The sequence below is a fragment of the Miniopterus schreibersii genome (assembly GCF_964146895.1).
Source record: "Miniopterus schreibersii genome assembly, chromosome: 15".
Taxonomy (NCBI): domain Eukaryota; kingdom Metazoa; phylum Chordata; class Mammalia; order Chiroptera; family Miniopteridae; genus Miniopterus; species Miniopterus schreibersii.
Genome location: NC_138115.1, coordinates 24,133,084 through 24,153,428, shown reverse-complemented (window position 1 = coordinate 24,153,428; position 20,345 = coordinate 24,133,084). Strand labels below are relative to the sequence as shown.

At 51.8% G+C, this 20,345-nt stretch overlaps 1 protein-coding gene across 3 annotated transcripts in view; it reads left to right on the top strand.

Moving 5' to 3' along the window:
• The window catches only part of SLC6A6 (solute carrier family 6 member 6), a 79,304-nt gene that overhangs the window by 48,148 nt on the left and 10,811 nt on the right, over positions 1-20,345 (top strand). For all 3 annotated transcript variants that reach the window (XM_081160681.1, XM_081160683.1, XM_081160682.1), the window contains exons 6-10: positions 6,151-6,283; positions 12,735-12,869; positions 13,998-14,101; positions 14,228-14,352; positions 18,044-18,156. In XM_081160681.1, the coding sequence (XP_081016807.1) occupies positions 6,151-6,283; positions 12,735-12,869; positions 13,998-14,101; positions 14,228-14,352; positions 18,044-18,156 (610 nt within the window). The remainder of the gene's footprint in view (positions 1-6,150; positions 6,284-12,734; positions 12,870-13,997; positions 14,102-14,227; positions 14,353-18,043; positions 18,157-20,345) is intronic.

The window sequence follows — 20,345 nt, the reverse complement described above, 5'->3', positions numbered from 1 at the left end:
ACTGGTGGGGAAAAAGCTGGGACATATATTAAGCACAGACTGTATACATGGCCTCAGAGGGCTTAGTCATCAGGGATCTGGGTTCCCTTTGGAGGGAAACTTAACTTATATGATTTCCCCTGAAAATAACCGCCAGCTCCATAGTGACTAGCCTCGGGGTTTTCACTGAGAAAGGCTTGCTGAGTTACTATTGAGGTGTCACTGGCTGGTGCCCCTATTGGGCTGCAGAGCAGTGAGACTCTCAAAGGCTGGTGTCTATGCCCTTTGAGGTGAAGCCCAACCCTAGCTATTGTTTCCCTTCACTTCTCTCACTGGCACCAGTTGTGTGGGTCCCTGACCTGTCTTTTCCTTGGGCAGATGATGCCTGATGGGTTCTCAGGAGCTCCCTGGGAATCAAGATAACAAGGCACCATGGGACCCGATACTTCCTCCTGGCCCTGGACAAAGGGTCCTTATCGATCATCCCTGCCCCCTCCAGTTTTACAAGAGGAGACAGTAGAGAGCAGTGGGTGATGCTCCCATTCTTGAGAGCGGGGAGATTGACTCTGGCTCCCGCATGTCTCATCTGCATGTCCTTGGGTCAGTCACCTGTCCAAACTTCAGAGATAACATGATCCCAACACCTCACAGCCTGGCTTGAGGGTTAGAGGGCCTCTGGGCATGGCTTATTAGGACACTGAGGACCAAGGAGGTTAAATGACTTACCAAAGGTTGCTTGCTACTCTGCAGCTAGACATTTCAGAATTCCCAGCTCTGACCTCAGACACTGGATGCCACCTCCAGTGTCTGTGTTTCCATTAGCTGTAAGTCTGAGGTCACGGGTAACCTTGTGCCGTGTGTGTTTCCCCTCTCTGAGGTTATGCATGGGGTCTTTTCTTACCCCATCTGCATTGCTAAAACGCCATGCTCAGCGGGAGCCAGTGAGATACCCTTTACCAGATCCCTGTGCAAGACACCTGGGCTCCTGTGACAATCATTACACACTGGCTTTATAATTTAACTCTAAGTCACTGTATAATGGGGAAGCAGAGCTTCTTCCTCCCAGTCAACTTCGTTCTGCTTATTCCTGCCCTGGGGTCACCTCTGTCCTGAGGGTCCTGTTTCACCTCCAGCCCTGGAAGACAGGCAGGGCGAGATCTGGTCAAATGCCCTCCATCAGGCTGGAGCCATGCCTTCCTCCCCAGTTCCTCCAGAGCCCTCTGGGAGCTCAGCACGTATCATTAGACTTTATTAGAATCAAAGAAATGAGTCATATTTGCAAACAAGCCCTGCTCAGCCAATCTTCCCCTGCAGCTGTTGGAAGGGGGAGGCGGGGGAAGAAAGCCTTGTGTGGCCCCATGCTTAGGGCGGACGGGCTCTTTTATAATTGTTGCTTCCATCAGTCTCCAGGGAAGAGCCATCGCCAATAAATGGCTGGCCGGCATTCAAAAGGAAACGATTTGGCCCACTCGGAGGACGTATTTACATCTCTGAGTGCCGGCTGGACGGCAGCAGGCTGGCCGACTCAAAGCAGACGTCCAGGCAATTCTTTTTTGGATCCCACCCTGGAATGAATCATTACTATTCTTGGACAAGAATGCAACTCACCTCTGTATCTCCTCCCTTTGTATCAGAGATGCAGGGAAGTTTGGGATGCTGGGGACCCTCGTGAAAGGCAGTGCAGGACCCAGCACACTGGTGGCTGGTCCCCAGCGTGGCATCAGAAAAAGAACCAGGCCCAGGGGTGATTTTTATCTGGGTAATTTCAGGTGAATTCCTGGACGTCTCTGAGCCTCAGTATCCACATCAACCAAATGGGTATAATTAATTTACTCAACTAATAGAGCACCTACTATGTGCCGGGCACTATTCTGAATCCAGCAGTGACAGACACCGGCCCTACCTCCATGGAGATGTCGTTTTAGTAGGACAGACAGACTAGGACACTGAGGACCAGGGAGGTTGAATGACTTGCCAAAGGCTACTACTTGCCAGGGAGGTTAAATGACTTGCCAGAGGTTTGCCACAAACAACATTGTAATAGAAAAGTGATAAGTGATGGAAAATAAAGCCAGGGCAGGGGAAAGAGAATGACCGGGGATGCTTTCTACAGAGGGTGGCCAGGAAAGAGTGCCCTGGTCAAGTGGCATTTGAACAAACCTGAAGTGGGGGGGGGCAATGTCATGTAAAGAGCAGCCGAGGGAACAGCCAGTTCACAGATCGTGAGGCAAGAGCGTGCTCCACCTATTCTGGGAACATTCCAGAAGCCAGTGTGGCTAAAGGAGGAAGTGAAGGGGCCATATATGGTGATGAGTTTCGAGATGGGGCTGCCCACTATACATGCAGCTTGTCCTGGACATGTCCCGTTTACACCTGTGGCCCCGGTCTCAGTAGGCACCACCCTCCTTCTCTGAGGTGTCTGGGTCTAATGATAGAGTATTTGGTCACAGTGAGGCAAAAAGCAGGAGGGCAAGTCAGAGGCCTTATTGGCCAGGTCGGCAGGAGCCATGGAGGACGGGTGACCTGACTTGGGTATTGGCAGGCTGATCAGAACAAACTGGGGGCTGAGGGTGGAGGCAGAAAGACCGCCTGGGAGCAGTGGGGTGGTGGCGGTGTTGGGGAGATGTGGCCAGATTTGGGGTAACCTGTACTGTCTCCTGGTGTGGTTAGGGGGCACCTGTGAGGGGCAGTGCACTGCGGTTTATTGAGCCTTCCCACCCAGCACAGGGAAGGCCCAAATGAACCTGGTCTGCTCTGTGGCTGAGGCTATGGGGGTCTGACAGGGAAGGGACTTGTGGAGGGTCCTTTGAACTGGGCCCCTCAGAAAGGGATTCAGATAGACCCACACACTTTCCGGCCTCCACTGCTACCCTTGAGATATCCTTGGAGAGGATGTTGGTCACTTTGGCCCCAAGCCCATGTCAGGCTCTGTTATGACAACCTCTGATTGATGAGACATATTTATTCCATTCCTAGAATGTCTGCATGGCCCATTATAAACATTTTCTAGAATTTAAAATAACTTGTTTAAAGGTGATATGTGCTCATTAAAGACCTATTCAAACAATGAAAAATATATATTTAATGCCAAATCACCCCCCTTCCCCCACATCCCCACCACCAGATCCCCCTCCGCACCAGCATGACCCAACCAGCATCTTGTATGTCCTGCCAAAAGTAGCCTGTGCGTGTTCAAGCACAATGCACATTCATCCCTTTGTACACAATGGGAGCAAGCCATACGCGATGTTCCTCACCTTGCTTTGTTCACTTACTACTTATCTCCAGGATGGAGTTCCTTATCAGTACCCCGGAGCTTCCCCGTGTCCCATGGGCTGCACAGCTTTCCACTGTGTCTCTGCCTGCTATGACCCTATTAATGGTCGTTTGGGTGGTTTCCAATTTTTTGCTCTTATTGACAGCACTGTGGGGTGGACCTGCTTTTGGCCACACGTGCAAGTATAACTATAGGGGGAGAGTCTTGGGAACGGAATTGCCGAGACAAAGAAAACGTGCCTTACAGTGTCACTAGAGACAGTGAGATCACACAAGGAGATTGCCACCAGTAAGGGAAAAAGCAAGTTCTGACTCTCGTTTCCTTGTGGCCTGCCTGGCTGGTCGGTTGCCCAGAGCAAGCCAATGTGGCAGCCTCCCGTTCGTGGAGGGCACCGCTGGTTTTCCCAGAACAGTGGCGGGAGAAGGTAGAAAGGTGTCAGTGAACTGACCGTGGCTTGGTCAGAATCCTGGCTCTGGAGTTTCAGGCTTCTTGGCCAACTTGCCCTTAAGGAGAAAAAAAGGCTGTCTTATGACTGGGCACCTCCTCTAGCTGAGCACCTACTGTGTGCCTGTCTGTGAGGTTCTTGGGATGTCTAGAATCTGGTAGTCAAGCCAGACTTGCCACCACAGGGTGACACCCAGTGTGAGAGGACAGCGGGGGACTCTATGGTTAGTCATCTGTGAGCAAAAGGAGGGCATCTCCGGAAGCATGAGAACGGTGTGCTTGGTGTTGGAGAGAGAGCAACGGTGTGGAGGTGGAAAAGTGCTCTCCCTGACACGGCCCATCCACAAGAAAGCCTTGGGCCACTGCCCAGCATGCCCTGGGCCTTCATTGAAGGCACCAAGCTCTGGAGGCTGCCCGGGGAAGGGCTTTTTGTTCTAAAGCTGCTGCAGCCGCCAGATCCACGTGCTTGGCAGGGCCCCAGCTGGGATGCAGTTGGCCGCCAGCCCTGCCTTATGGGGATGTCCATGTTCCCCTGCCCCAAGGTTCCAGGTGACCCTGGCCTATAGCAGGGACTGGAGAGATTCTTTTTAAAGTCTAGGCTTTATTTTCTCTGTGAATCAGAGGGACAGTTAGGTGGAGTCCAGAGGGCGCTGGCTTTTGGAAATGGACGAGCCTGGGTATAGGGTGGCAGCTCTGCCCCCTGCTGTCTTGGTGTTCATGGGCAGTTGGACCCTGCAAGCCTTGTTTTCCCCATTTGTAAAAGGGGGCAAATGACCTCTAGGCCTCGGATCAGATGAGATAAATTAAAAAGGCCTTGTTGGTGTTACCATGAGCACACACCATCCTAGGTGCCAGTGGAAAGCTCGTTGATGTTGAGTTGACCAGCAAGAAAAAGACAAAGGAAAGCTGCCCATCTTAAGATTTGTTAGTGGAAATATTTCATGGATCGGTACAGTGACATGCAAACTTTCCATTCACCCCAGTTAAGCTCTTTCATTCACTCAACATGTACCTATTGAGGCCCTACTATGTGCCATGTGCTATTCTAGGTGCTGGGAGCACAGCAAAGAAAGGCCTTGCTTGAATGCCAGTTGAGTGGGAATTTTGCATTTATTCAAGGTCCTCATGTTGAAGCTTCTCTGGGGCAAAAAGGAAGCAATGAAAAAGTGTTCTAGAGCCCTGACAGTGGGGGACATCCCATAACTGGCTGAGAGCTAGGGGTGGTCTGGAGGGCTTTCCCAGCAGCATCCTGGGCAGGAGCTGTTCATGTTTTACAGATCAGGAAACTGAAGCACAAAGTCACACTCCCTTCTCTGACTCTCCTGCTCAGGAGTGTGGCCTTCAGATAGGGAGCTGACTTTTGTCAGAAGGAACCCAGCACATCCCAGGGGAACATGAGCGCTGTGTCTCCCATGGTTCATGGCCTGGAGATTTGGTGGGCAGGTGACTCCAGTGAACTGGTGGATAGGGCCAGTGTCCCTTTGCTCAGTGTGGCTGCCCTTGGTCAGTACTGTAGCAGTGAGAGCTCTGGGACAATGGGGATTTTCTGGGCATGAAGTTGCATGGTCTTCTCAGCCATCAGCACCCCGTGCTGCCCTGCCCTGGCTTCAGATGGCATCTGCCCCTTAGGAGTATGTCTGTGAGTTAGGTGCTTATGTGGGTCAGCAAGGTTCTCGGACTACAAAGACCCAGGCCATGCCATGTGATGCTGGTCAGGGTTGGTGGCTGCCCCTTGCTGATTGTCCTTCAAATGGTCTACCTGCTTCCTTTTGAGACCTTCCCAACCCTGGAAGGGAAGGGGGAACAGCACTGCTTAGATGCCAGGAGCTGCTCTGGGCCTCTCAGCACCATGACAGTAACAGCTACTAGGCTTCTTGAGGGCTGGCTTCAACCCCTCACCCTGTAGTTTGTACTTTGTGTGAGTTTTCTCCTCACAACAATCCATGCAAGGAGGTGTGTAGGTGTTCAACAGCCACAGATGGGGTACTCTGCCCCTTGAGGCTTACATTTTAGTGAGAGATCCAGATAAACGGGTGAATAAAATAAAAGAGGCATGGGACAGCATGTTGGGGGATGGTAGCTATTACCACTTTATAGATGAGATTGAGTTTGGGAGGCTGGGTAACTAGCCTAAAGTCAGAAGGTTCTGCTGAGAATCAATCACTCAGGAATCAGTACCCATTTTACAGATGAGGAAACTGAGGCTTAGGGGTTTACTTAACTTGTCCAAAGCCAAGCTGGGTTGAACCCAGGTTCACCTGACTTAGGAGTTTGAATTCATCCCCTGGTTGATTTCCCCACAACTCTGTGACAAGGGTGTTAACTATGTCCTGAGACCAGCAGGGGTTCCAGGGCCTGGAGAGATAGGTGACCTGTGCAAATCAGCACATGATCTAGGATTTGAACCCCTGACCTTGGCCCAACTGACTTGTGACTCTGTTTGCTTCAAGGCGCAACGTGCTGAGCTTGTCTTCTGGAATTGATAGCCCCGGCTCACTGAAGTGGGACCTTGCTCTCTGCCTTCTTTTCGTCTGGTTGGTCTGTTTCTTCTGCATCTGGAAGGGCGTCAAGTCCACCGGGAAAGTGAGTTGTGTTTCTGTCCGTCCTCCTGTCCATCCCCTGCCTTATGGAGATTGGCCCTTGCCAGAGAGCATCTCCTGCCCCACAGCCCTTCTTGCCTGAAACTGGCCCTGCCCTGGGGGTGGGGTTGTAGGCGGATAAACCAGTCCTCAAAAAACAAGTAAAGCCCTGGCTTGTAGCATTCCCTCATTTTTTGATATAAAGATTCCCACCATGTCTGATTTCTAGTTATTAATGGTTTAACCACCAGCTTGCAAAATTCCTGAAAGTTGAACCATCGGCTCTCTTTGGACTCTGGATAAGCTCCCCCACACCACTGGTTCCCCACCGAGGTGCTGGCAGTAGGGCAGATGTTAGCAGATAACTATTGTTGAGGTTGTGACTGATAAGTTAGCTGGTAATGAGGTTTCCTGCAGTTCTGTTGTCAATTACCAGTTCTTAATGGATCCTTGCTTTGCAAAGTTTCCCTGACCAGCAGTGTCAGCACCCCCTAGGACTTGTTAGACACGCAGACCCTGTGGGCCCGCCCTGGACCTACAAAATCAGAATTTGCACTTGAGCAGCAGCCAAGATAGTCAAATGCACACTGAGGTTTGAGTAGCACTGACTTGGATTTTTGCTAAGTCGAATGAACTGAGTTATGTTGCTTGCTATTAACATTTTAGCTGGTAACTAAGATGTTCCTTATTAAGGAAAGCTTTCATTGATGATTAAGTCTTTCACTCATAACCAGGATGGTAGTTGTTAACCAGAATGTTAGCCATAACTGAGCTGCTGATTAATATGTTACCTGATGACTGGGATGTTAGCTATTAACAAAGGTGGTAGTGGATAATTAAACGTTAGCTTATAATGAAGATTTTAGGTATACAGTGATATATATTGGCAATAATGAAAATGTTAGCCTATAACCAAAATGTTCTGTGTTAACAGAGCTGAACAGTCACCTGCTAACTGACTGGTATTACGGTCAGTCTAACGACAATATCAGCGCAGAGGGGTCTGTTGTGATTAGTGTGAGTCTGACCACAGAGGTGGTGAAGTTGTTTGGAGAAAGGGCTTTGGCTGCACCAGAATTTGGAATTAAGGACCGTGTTCTCTAGGGCTGAAGAGCCCCTTAAGCAAAATTGTGGCTCTGAACAGATTCCAGCTGGGCAAGATCTAGGACCCCATGGTTGCAGAGGCAGAATGGGAATGATTTTGGAGTGGGGGGCCCCATGCTCTGTGCCTCTTTCTCAGGGCACGACCACCCTGTGATCCTAAAACCCAGTGTGGAAAGGAAGCAGGCCAGGCTTCGGGAATCTCTACCTACACACACTCAGCCAACATCATCCCCCGGGATGGGCAGGAAGAGGACAGTTCAAGTTATTCTACAGCTCCCTGTAGCTCATACACCTGTGTTACCCCATTTTATCACCTCCCCCCTTAAACAGTGAGGGAACTGAGCTACGAGGAGGTGAAATGACTTGTCCAAGGTCACTCCCTCACCTCTGAGCCTCAGCTTCTTCATCTAGAAAATGGATGGTAGCCCTAGCAGGTTTGACTCAGTGGTTGGAGTATTGGCTCTCGGACTGAAGGGTCCCGGTTTTGATTCCAGCCAAGGGCATGTATCTCGGTTGCAGGCTCAATCCCTGGCCCTGATTGGGCCTCATGTGGGAGGCAACCAATCGATGTGTCTCTCTCACATTGATGTTTCTCTCTCCCTCTCTCTCCCCCTTCCACTCTCTCTGAAAAGCAATGGAAAAAATATCCTCGTGTGAGGATTAAAAAAGAAATTAATTAAAAAAACAAAAACTGAGATGCGTTCAGCACCAGCACAGTGCTTAGCATAGACTACAGTAAGCACCACTCCCTTCCTCACCCTGCCTCCATTTCCCCACATAGAGGTCAGAAGTTTCTGTGGAGCACTGGTCCCGAGCAATGCTGGAGACATGATCATAAGCTTTGAGCCTCTATACCTGCCAGGTACTGTTGTAGGAATGGGGCCTGGGGATATGCAAGGGTCAAGGAAACAGACAAAAGTCCCTGTGGTCCAAGCTGACAGATTCATTGGTTGTAACAAGGGGAATGTAAGAAATACAGGCTGGGGCAAAAGTAGGTTTACAGTTGTGAGTATACAAAACAGAGAGTTTTCTATTATTTATTAATTATTGTATTATTTTTCATACGAACAACTGTAAACCTACTTTTGTTCCACCCTGTATATAGGAATAAGATGGTGACAAGACCTATAAGGAAGAATAACATGGCAAAGGTGACCAGGGAGTACTGGGTGCAGTGTTAAATAGGGGGGCAAGGCGAGGTTTACCAAGAAGGGGACTTCGGGCAAAGATCTGAAGGAAGTGAGGGGGTGAGCCATGTGGCTATCTAGAGGAGAAACAATTCCAGGGAGAGAGCAGCTAGTGCAAAGGCCCTGAGGTCTGGCTGACCAAGACCCTTGAGGAGCCCCCAGTCTGATGGAGGAGGCCAGTGTCTACCAGGAACAGTGAGCAATGTTTGAGACACAATGGAGGGGGAAGGAGAATATAATCAAAGCAAAAAATAGTTCCAGGCTGCAACTGTGGCCAGTTGAAGACGTGACTTGTCAAAGGTCTCCCTAGGGACAACCTCCTCCTCAGGCAACTCCAGGCCCCCGAGGGGCAGGCGTGGCTCCCAGAACAATAGCAGGGTCTGGGCCAGCCCGAGGAAGCCAAGACAAAAATTAGGCTCAAGCTCCGCTCCACTGCCTGCCTGCCGACCCCCCACCCACCATCAGCCGTGGCTTCCAGCCCTTGCCATGGACCAAGTTCACAGCCACCGTGGTCCAGGCAGGTGATAGAAATCCAAACCCTCACACAGGGGGTACAGTCCTATGGACCCAAAGGAGGGACAGAGCACACGTGTCCTAAGGCTGTGCCACTCCATCGCTAGCCTCCAGGGCAGCTCTTCCATCCAGAGCTTAGAAATAAAGCAGGGGTTGCAGTCAGAGCCAGACCTGGTTTAGGGTGTCAGCTCTGTCCCCCCGACAAGCTATGTGGCTGGGCAAAACCCTTTCCCTCTCTGAGCCTCATTTTCCCCTGGTATGAAATGAATTAGCAATGCCATTCTCCCCTCCCCCCAGCACACAGGGTGCTGTGAGGACCCTCAGGGCTTGCTTAGGCACTGGGCACCAACCCACCGCCCCACCTGCCCAGGCCTTCACCCCCAAAGGAAGCTCAGGGTAGCAGGAGACTAGCCCATCTCTCCCCTGTCTCACGGGCCACCCTCTCCCCACTGTCATTAGAGAATGAGGAAGAGTTGTCCTTGCAAGTTTCCAGGGCAATTAGGCCACAGGGCATTTGGGTCGAGGGCTCAGTGGAGCCACAGAGGTTTGCCAGCAAGAGTGGAAAACTACCATGTCCCGTGGCAAGGCCTGCTGGGCCACCGCCAGAGGCCCACTGGCAGCGGTTGGCACCAGCCTCTCCCACAAGGATCCCGCGGGAGTGATGGAAAAGTTGAGAGAATGGCTCTCAGGGGCTTGTCCTCAGAGTGGCAAATTCTGCAAAACAAGGGTGGCTTTGCGAAGAGGCAGCTGAGGTGAGGCTGTGAGCAGGTGAGGCTGTCCTGTTCTGGATTTGGGGAAGAACACAATAAACACAAGACACAGGACCCAGAAACTAGCTGGATTGCATCCCACCTCTGCCACCCACTAACAGCTGATGTCACCTCTCTGAGCCTCAGTTTCCTCATCTAGGAAATGCAGGTAACAATAGCACTGACCTTTTCAAGTTGTTAGGATTAAATGAGTTAACATGCATAAAGCTTTTAGCGTACTGCCTGGCACACAGCAAGCACTACATAAGTGCTTGTTAAACAAATTAAATACAGGAAAACAAGGGAAGCCACCCCCATCCCCTGGTGGTGTCCTGTGTCCCTGACACAAAGCCCTCTGGCCACTGCCCGATTGTCCAGCCCAGTGGAGCCCAGCTGGCTTTGAAGTGGCCGCCCTCTGGGGATGGCCTGCTGTCAGCAGCTATTGTTCAGCTGCCCTGGGTGTGGCCCACTTCGGGGGACCAGAGGTGGGAACTGGTCAGGGGCCTGTCCGCAGGAAGGGAGGAGCAGCTCGCTGGTTTTCTTCTTTCACCCCTTCTGGGGCTTCCTGCGCTGCTCCCACCCTCCACGTCTGCCTTGTCCTTGGGAAATAGTGTTCTCTGCTTCAGGAAAAGAAAATAGGGTGGCCGGGGAAACTGAGGCAGGAGGAGGCCCACCCGGCTTATGGGATCATCAGGTGAGGGCTCCCTGCTAAGGTTTCTTGAGGGCTCACTACGTGCCAAGTGTTAAGCGATGTAATAAACACTCCTCTTACATGTGGGAGCTGAGGCCCAGCTGCCCAGCTGGGAAGTGGTAGAAGCGGGTATGAACCCCAGTCTGGGTGACCACGAGCTGGCACTCTCGGCCACCCCACCTCAGAGCTCATCTGGTCTGAGCGTGCCCCACCTCACAGGACATGGTCAAAGACAGTGACATGGTCAAGGTCTCGAAATCTGCCAGGCCTGAGCCGCCGGGGACTCCAGCCCCGCTCTGGCCTTTGAGAGGATGGGCTGACCTGCCAGACCTGGAGAGGCTTTTTACTGCTGTGTTGTCTGCTGGAGGCAGGCTCTGAGGCACACCCAGCGCTGCCACTTAAGTGCTGTATGACCTGTGTGGGCAAGTGATGGACCCTCTGGGCCTCAGTTTCATTACCTTTAACATGGGGATAGTAGTGAAACATATCTCAAAGGGCTAGGGCAGGACCCACTGCATACAGAAGTTATCACACTTGGAATAGTGCCAGGCATATAGTAAGCGCTCAATAAATGCTCTTTGGTGGTATTGACTGAGGGCAGCTGAGTCAGGCAAGCCCTGAGAGCTTGCTTTTTGCCCTTTTCCAAAGCCCCTTCTTGGTTATTTTTACACAAAAGGATAGTGATTGCCTTAGAATTCCGTTTCATTGAGGGTTCCTGTGCTAGCCAGATGAGGTCTGAGGGCTCTGTCACCTTCTGTCAGTGTCTCTTACCTTCCTGGACCCCAGCACTGCTCTGTGGTACCTTGGCACTGCCTCATCCTCACAACACCAGGGCACATTTATCCTGTTCCTCAGTCTTAGTTTCCTCACCTGTAAAATGGTGCATTGGCTGTATGGTGGTTCCTCCCTAGTGTCTTGGCCCCCAGGGCTCTCAAAGGGAGCCAGAGACTCTGTGAACGATTCAGCCACTCATCTTTGAGCTCCTTCCAGGCATAAACCCTGCCTGGAAACTCCTCATTGTGAAGAAAAAGATGGGAAATCCATCCACTAGAACTGAGGCCTCAGGATGTTTGGAGGCCAGTGCTTTCAAGACAGGAGAGGAGAGAAAGTAGGGCAGACCCTGTCAGATGGGAAGGCCCAGCCTGGGTCATCTCTGGTCCACACCTTGCATTGACCTTGGCCTGTCTGGGCTGTGCATTGTGACCCAGGGAAGGCTGTGGGCCTCCCATAGCTCCAAGGAAGTAGAGGGCCTTCATCCTGGCTGAGGGGCTTTAGAGGCCTCATTTCCTTCCCAGAGGTTCCCTTGTGCTTCCTGCAAAATCACAATGTTAACAACAGGCCCCATTTCTCAAGCACCTATGAGCCAGGCAGGCACTCTCTTGGTTATGTTAGATGCATCATCTGTTGAATCCTCGCCTCGCCTCACCTCTTGATGATGACCTATTTCTCCTATCTCCATTTGACACATGAGTCAACAGGCCCAGAGAGGTTAAGCATGATGCCCAAGGTCACACTGCAAGTGGGGGGATAGAGCTGGTATTTGAACCCACACTTACCTGATTCTTTTCTTTTTTTAATCCTCACTCGAGGATATTTTTTCTATTGCTTTGTGGAGAGTGAAAGCGAGAGAGAGAAACATCAATGTGAGAGACACATCGATTGGTGGCCTCCCACACAGGGCCCGGGTCGGGCCAGGGATTGAGCCTGCAATCGGAGGTGTGTGCCCTTGACTGGAATCGAACCTGAGACCCTTCAGTCCGAGGGCCGATGCTCTAACCACTGAGCAAAACCAGCTAGGGCCACACTTATCTGATTCTTAACCATGAGTCATACTAATAGTTGTAATGTAAGCTAATATGAACTAATATGAGCCAACCATTGGACTATGCCTTTTTCATACACACTTAATTTACTTTCTTATTTTGCATTTTCCGTCTTTACTGTTAGAATGTGAGGGCAGGGATTTGTTCTCTGTCTTGTCCACCACTATTTTTTTATTGAATCTCGGTAAATCTATGAGGTAGGTACTTATACCCAGGTTACAGGTGAGGCAACTATGGTCCAGAGAGTTTAAGTGATATGCCCAAAGACACACAGCACATGAAACGGCAAGCTTAGCCACAGAACTCTTGCCTCGGAAAAGGTGCTCTAATTTAACAGCAGTAGGAGATGCTGCCACAGGCCCCCCTGAATCCCTCTTGTTCCTCGCAGGTTGTCTACTTCACGGCCACTTTCCCATTTGCTATGCTCCTGGTGCTGCTGGTTCGTGGACTGACGCTGCCTGGTGCAGGCGCAGGCATCAAGTTCTATCTGTACCCTAACATCAGTCGCCTCGAGGACCCACAGGTACTTCTGGGCAGTCTGTCCTCCCTTCTACCCAGGGCTGTGGTTCTTGGGTGCACAAATCTAGCCGAGCCGTCACCCCCTAGTATTTTTCCACTGGGCGGTGGTGGATCATTTGCAGCGCTTGTGGGCTTTTCCAACTGTGTGTGTATCTGTGCATGTCGAGGACTCCTGAGGCAGGCCAATTATAGAGTCTTCTTCAGGCACTGCGCCAGGGAGGAGAGAGAAGTCTTTCTGAGCTAGTCTCTCCTTGGACCTGGCCTCAGCCTGCACCAGCCAAGAGCTGTGCATCGTGGGGGTGAGAGCTGCTGGTTTCCTTGGCCAAGGATGGAATTCAGAGTTGGTGACCTCTCGGAAAGCTGAGGGATCAGTACTGAACGTTCACCTCTTGGCACTCCCCACATGGCCACAGGGGGTTGGAGAAAACCCTTGGAGATTTTATGGGCCTGTTTCAAGATCTTTCTGTCCCCAGGATCCTCAGCCTTCAGGTTGCTGCTTTGGGTCTCTTCCCCACTCTCTGCTTGTCCTGGGCAGGAGGTAGATGGGAGGGGGCTTGGCCAGCAACAGACGACAGCACGGAAGAGCTTTGTGGCCATAAGGAGATCTCCCTAATGAAGTATCTGGGGAGCAGCTTCGACTGCATTAACCATTAGAGGATTCTTCTCTATTCCAACTCAGGGTCCCCAGACAGTAACAGTGACAGTAATGACAGCAATGACAGCAGCCTTGACTTACGGGCTGCCTGCCAGTGGCACTTGGCTAAATCTTTGTTCTTTGAACCTGCAAAATAGCTCTGTTGGGCAGGACCTTGGAGCCCGTTTTGCAGATGTACAGACTGAAGCTTAGGGAGTCATATTTACTTGACCACAATGATTCCATGGTTGGAATTAACCCTGATGCTGAGGGACTATGCAGTTTCTTCAACTTCTGGGGTTCCTTGAAGCTCAGGGTTGTCTTGAAAGGCACCTTGGATTTCACCACAGACACTCCAATTGCAATTGAGAATCTGCACATTTTGAGGTGCGGTCCTCTGTGATCAGGTGGCCAGGGACCCACACGGCCCCCCCCAGGAGGCCAGCTCTAACTGCTCCTCCTCTCTCTCCTTGCCACCCATCCCCCGCACTCCCATAGGTTTGGATCGATGCTGGGACCCAGATATTCTTCTCCTATGCCATCTGCTTGGGAGCCATGACCTCACTGGGGAGCTACAACAAGTACAAGTACAACTCGTACAGGCAAGTGTTGTGCCAGCGGGCCTGGTGGACCTTAGAAATGATGATGTTTAAAGAAAAAAGAGAAGTAGGGAGCGTGGCTTCCTTGTGTTGTGAATTAACTTGCTCCCTGACATATGTGTAACTTAGGGACTGTATGCTGCTGGGATGCCTGAACAGTGGTACCAGTTTTGTGTCTGGCTTCGCAATTTTTTCCATCCTGGGCTTCATGGCACAAGAGCAAGGGGTGGACATTGCTGATGTGGCTGAGTCAGGTATGGTGGTATCGGTGGCAGTGGTGGTGGGCACTGCCACCTAGTGTGTAAGCCAAGTACTGCAGGCATGAAGCCAGACCCCAGGGGCTTTGGAGGGGGGGGATGAGCCTGGTTTCCAAAACGGACCCCCCCCCACCAAGATGTCCCCCAAGTACCAAAGAGTACAAAAGCTAAATTTTAAACACTTTCATTGTAATTTGGCCCAAGGGGCGGCAGAAACATGGGTTTGGTTAAGTTGGGGCATATTTAGCTACTTAAGTGTGGTCTTACCCCCTTCCTCCTCCTTCCCTAGCAAACTCCTGGTTTCCAAAACAGAAACTACTTTCCTAACTCAGGCCCAAGTCAGCCACCAATCGGCATTCCATCGCCACCTTCTCAGCTTTGGTTTCTGTATTTTGCACTTTGCTCCTAGCGCGCTCCTCTAAGCAAACCCATTAATTCATTCCACTGATGTTTATTGATTTATTGAGTCTCTCCTCTGTGTCAGGCACCACCGTAGGCTTGGGGTGGGGGAAGCCATCTGGCGTGGCAGGCTGCCCTCTGGGACAGGAAAGATCTGATTTGGGGGTGGGTTGTGGGGACACTCACCCTCTCGGGGTATGGGCCTTATTGACAGTGTACTCCCCCTGGGACACTTGGAAGTGAAGAAAAGAGTCTTAGAATCACAGACTTTGCACAGCCTGGGATCCTAGACTGGGATCCTGGAGCTCCAGCAAGACAGTTCAGGAATCTGAGAATCATGCGGTCTAGATTGCTAGAATCCTAGAGCCTCAGAACCACAGTATCTCAGGTGTCTAAATTCCAGTACTGGCCATGATGCGCCAAGTCCTGGACCTGCAGCTTTAAAACTGCAGTGACTTAGACGTGGGAAAGAGAACCTTAGGCTTCCAGGATCCTCAAGTCCACCTTTCTAGCTTCTCTGCCCTTTCCTGGTCCTGCCCAGTTCACAAGGTGGCTGGCAGCTGCCTGGAAGGTTTGCTATTTTACACACCTCCCTCTGCTCCGCCCGACCTCCTGATTTCTCATGACCTCTGTGGGGCCTCTTGGAGGCAGGTGGGGGTCCTGGGCCAAGGTGCCTCAAGTCCCGAGGAAAGTGTAAGGCTTTGACTCCAGGGACCGCCACAGACCAGGGTTAGGCACACCTGGAGTCCCTGCTAAGGTGTCACGTTGCCCATAGGACCCTAGAGTTGGGGGGCCAGGGGTACCTCAGCATTGTGCATTCAGATGTCTGCTCCACAGATGAGACCAACAGCCTGAGAGCCTTGGGTTCCTCAGGGTGAGAGCTGGGGTCTCTAGGACAGGGCCCCTCTGATACGAGGGTGTCTCCTCTCCTGCCTCTCCACCCCACCTTGGACACGTGACAACCTCTGGCCCTTCCTGTATGAGAATATCTCCCCTGACCTCTCTGAGGCTCTGGGCCCTGCTTTCCTCCTCACTTGCAAAGATGCTGCCGAGCCCAATCCTCACGTCCACATGTGCAGGGACAAGGTGGCAGGTCCACCCTTCGGCCCCATGCATTTCTCCACTGACCCCGGTTCCAAATCAGACCTTCAGGCATAGTTTTCCTGCCCTGAGAAGCCCCCCAAAGCAGGCCTGAGACTGAGGGCACAGAAAGTAAATCCAGAAATACTCACCCCCACCTGTGAGTTGGCAGAGTGGTGAAGGGAGATAGTATTCACCTCTTCGCAGGTGGCTTTTTTCTCAGTCGAGGGCTTGCAAACTGACTCTGGTTGATCGGGAATCTGCAGGAGCACGGAGTGAACTTGGTGGGAGATAGGTATCGCTATGTAAGAGCTCTCTGTGGACAAAGAGGTATTTTGACGTGTGTGTACATTGCCAGCCTAAGCTGTTTGCTCCCTCCCGTCCACTTCAAAGACCTTGGCGTTTATTCCCCACGGTGATGTCTGAACAGCCGACACATCAAGGGTGATTATTTCTCTAATAAGCTTTTAACAAGCACCATATTGAGCCAAGTACATTTGAACGAGATCATTATTTAGCTGAACGGAAACGTAGAGAGGTGCGTCCTGCTAGCGGAGAGGCATGCGGAATGCTCGGAGCGGCCGCGTTATTTCACACGGACTTCCCTGGATCTCGCCGTGCGCTTTAGACGGGCGCCCAGACCCTCTCCCAGAGGCTGGCTTGGGAAAGGCAAAACTGAAATACAGAAACGATGCCTTGAGAACCGTCGCAGGCCCCAGAGGGTGGGGGACGAGGAGTGGGGGGGCCCCATTTTACATCTGTCTCAAAGTCGGCTGGACTTGACTCCTCACGCAGAGCTGACGTGTTAGGGGCCGGGGGCCGCAGCCTAAGCAGAAGTGTGGTTTCCGAGCCCAACCTGGGCCTTGGTTGGGGTTAGTGTGAGCACCCCTCCCACCGCTTCTCAGGTGCTGGTTTTCTAGCCACTGGAGGATGCTTGGTCGTGGTCAGGTTTCCCTCAGGTCCGGTGGATTCTGGATTATGAAAGGACTCGCCCTTGACCGCCACATTTGTGTTTAATGCTGTGGGATGTGGTTTCTGGCTCCAGTTTATTTCAAAGTTGTTTTTTTCCCATTCTTAAACCATTCATTTGGTTCTGATATCTGCTTTAAATATCCTGCCTCCAGCCCTTTTTGTTTCCCATTTCTTTTCTTGGCATTTTGTGTATTTTTTTTTTAAGTTGTGGATTTTACTTTATTTTTCTCCCATCTCTTGGACCCACAGGTCTCAGTTACAATCCAGCAACCCAGTTCTTCCCCCTGACATCTGCTCTCAGGTCGGGGGGAGACAGGGGCACACATTTCTCACGTCTTCAGAATGTTTCCTGTCTGAACGGTGCCCCTGAGCTGATGGGGCTCCTGTCTCCCAAGCCCAGCCACCAGATTTTGTCAGGGTCCCCTCTTTAGAAACCAGAAGCCCTTTGCTAGGGAAACAGTGTCAGCATCTGAGAATCTGAACTCAAGAGGGCTCCTTGGGAGCCATTTATGGTAACCTGCCCCTCGCTTTTCAGGAGGGGAAACTGAGGCCCTGAGTGGGCATGTAGTGATGTAAAGAGTAGATGGAGGAGAAAGTGGGGTGAGGACTTGAATGTAGGCCAGGGCTCTCCCGGGCCTGGCGGCTTGCCCTGCACACTCCTCCCTTCAGCGTTGGGCCTTGGCTCTGCTCAGGTGGGTGCGCAGAGGCGCCCCTGAAGAGACCCTTGCCCTGCGGGGCATGGTTCTCTATTCTTTTTTCTTTCCACTCATGCAATGTTTTAGTAGAAACCTTTTCTTTGCAAACGGGGATTTAGTAGTCAGGTAACCATAACTTTTCCCTTGCTTCCTTCCAGCAAATGTTGGCATGGTTGCTCTGGTTGGGGTGGGAGAGGTGCTCCTTTTCTGAGCCAGCAGGCTAAGTCCACCTCAGTCCCATTTCCCACCCCAAATAACCAGCGTCCAACCGGAGTCTGGTGTGTGAGGAGGCCACTCGTGCTGCTGCTTAGGAGACAGATGCTAAAACGGGGCCCTGCCTGAGCTCCCGTGCGTCCCACCCAAAAGTGAGACAGGCCTGGTCTCTTCCCCCAGGCAGGAATTCAGGCCTGGCTCTTTCTTGCATTTTGGGTTTGGGAGACCTGCCTTAGACCCAGGTGTCTTTGTATGAGTTCTGGTGCTCCGGGTGCTCGGCCGCTGATGTGTCTCCCTGTCTGTCCCTCCCCATCTTCTCTTCCCTTTAGGTCCTGGCCTGGCCTTCATTGCCTACCCAAAAGCTGTGACAATGATGCCGCTGCCCACTTTTTGGTCCATTCTCTTTTTTATTATGCTTCTCTTGCTTGGACTGGATAGCCAGGTATGTACTGATTGAGGGGCTGGCCCCAAGGTGGGCCTGCCCATGGGGAACCTGGTTCTGGAAAAGCCTCCTTTGTGCTGTGTGTGAAGTGGCTACACCCTTCCCACCCTCACGGCAGACTTGCAACAGCTTCAGCTAGCAAGGGTCCCTCTGGGAGCCGGGGAGTGGGGAAGGCCTCAGGGCTGCAGAAGCAGAACTTCTGCCCCAAAGCTCAAGTCTTTGATCTCAGTGAGGGGAAACGGACAACCCAGGGGTGTGGTTAAAACAAAGCGATAGGTGGGAAATTAAAGGCCAAGGCTGAAACAGGAATAGTGCGCTCCTGTGGAGTGGCTGGGCAGGGGCCCAGGAGTGTCACAGCCCAAGAGCAATTAAGGGACCAACATCTCTGCTTAAAGCACAAGGTGGTCCCTGCCCGGGTCAGCATTGAGAGCCCTAAGGGGGTCCCGAGGAGCCTGAACCACACACTTCTGTGCTTCCTGGAGCCCAGGAGTCAGAGAGCTTGTCCCCACAGTGAAACCCTGATCCTCCAGTGCTTCCTAAACAGCTAAGCACTGGGGAGCCTCCCTCAAACCCACCCTGTCCTCTGGCTGGCCTGGTTTCTGCCCTCCAGAGGCAGGATTCCATCAAGGATGTTTCCGGCACATCACTGCCATGTCCCACCCCTCCAGGGCTCCGACCTCCACCTGGTGCTCAGTGAGAGCCAACCAGGGGCTGCGTCTGCCTTTGGAGTAATATAGTTCTAAGCCCCCCAAGATGCTGTGTGACGTTGGGCACATTTCCTCCCCCTCTGAGCCTCAGTTTCCTCATCTGGTAAATGGGTATGATTATATCTCCATTACCTTACATGAAGCACCAGGTACAGTGCCCGGTACAAAGCAGTCAGTGGTACTTGGAGGATGAATAGCGTGAGCTCTCGGTCACCTGTCCCTGGAGATATGTGTATTTTCATTGGGGTTTTTACAAGACGACAGTTTTGAGTACAGGCATGACTCCAGAGTGGGGAATTGTAGTGTGCAGGGCAGGCTGGTCCTGTGCCCACGCTAGTTAGATTTGAGCCTTACATGTGGTGCCTGTCACCCAGGGGCCAGCATCTGAGGTCAGCCACGGAAAGCAGTCATTTTGCAGCCTCATGTGTGGTCTGGGGGTCTGGCTGCCTCATGGAAGGTCGTTGGTCATCTGAGACCCAGTGGGAGGTGGGGGCCTGCGCGCACCTGAGGGCAGCAGCCGAAAAGCGAGTGCCCAGGGTGGGTCCCCGAAAATTCAGAGGAAAGTCTTAAAAGGTCAGGCAGAGCAGAGGAAGTGGTCCACCAGCAAGGTCAAGAACACAGCGAAGGATTTGGCAGAAAGGGAAGCAGGATTAGCAGAAAAGACAGAATGAAAATATTTGGGGGTTTGAAAACAAAATACTTACACAGTTGTTGATGGGCTTGAGCTGTGTAAACAGCAGGAGGACTCCATTAATCATTCCTAGTTAATGAGTTTGGCCTTCAGAGGCCCCAAGCAAATGGCTTTTATAACTTCTTCCAGACCTCTAAGTGAAAGCAAAAAACAAAAATAGAGAGAGGTTAATAAATGATGAAGCCTGACATCTCCATGGGCCCAAAATAGGCCTCTTGGGCTACAGAAACTGCTTCCTGAGCAAGTGGAGGTGGGTTTATTCGTCAGTGTTTTTTTCCCTGGGAGGCAGGTGGGGCAAGCTGAGGACCTGCGCCTCTGAGCTCAGCCCCATAGTGGCCAAGGTGCTTAGGGAATCTCAGGGAGCTCTCAAAGCCAGCCTCAGAGGGAATGGTTCTCTTCCCACTTTAGAGCATGGAACTCTGCTCAGAGCCCTTAAATAACCTGCCTGTTGATATACCAGCAAGGGATGTGGTGCGATTATACCTGGTGAGCTGGGGGGGCCTGGTGCCTCGAGTCCAATGGCATAGGTTGGGATCCCCCATTTGTACTATGTGCTTTGGGAACATGGGGGAAGGTTTTGCCAATGCTGGTGACCACCTCCCACACCACCAGCACTGCGATAGGGTCGGAGCACTGCCATTCAAGGTGGTCACACGGGCCAGGCTCCATGCCAGCTTCTTATGTGCATGCGTGTGTGGTAAAATAACACAGAACATAAAACCGCTCATCTTCCATTTATAAGTGTGCACTTCAGTGGCATGAAGTACATTCACATTGTTGCAACCATCACC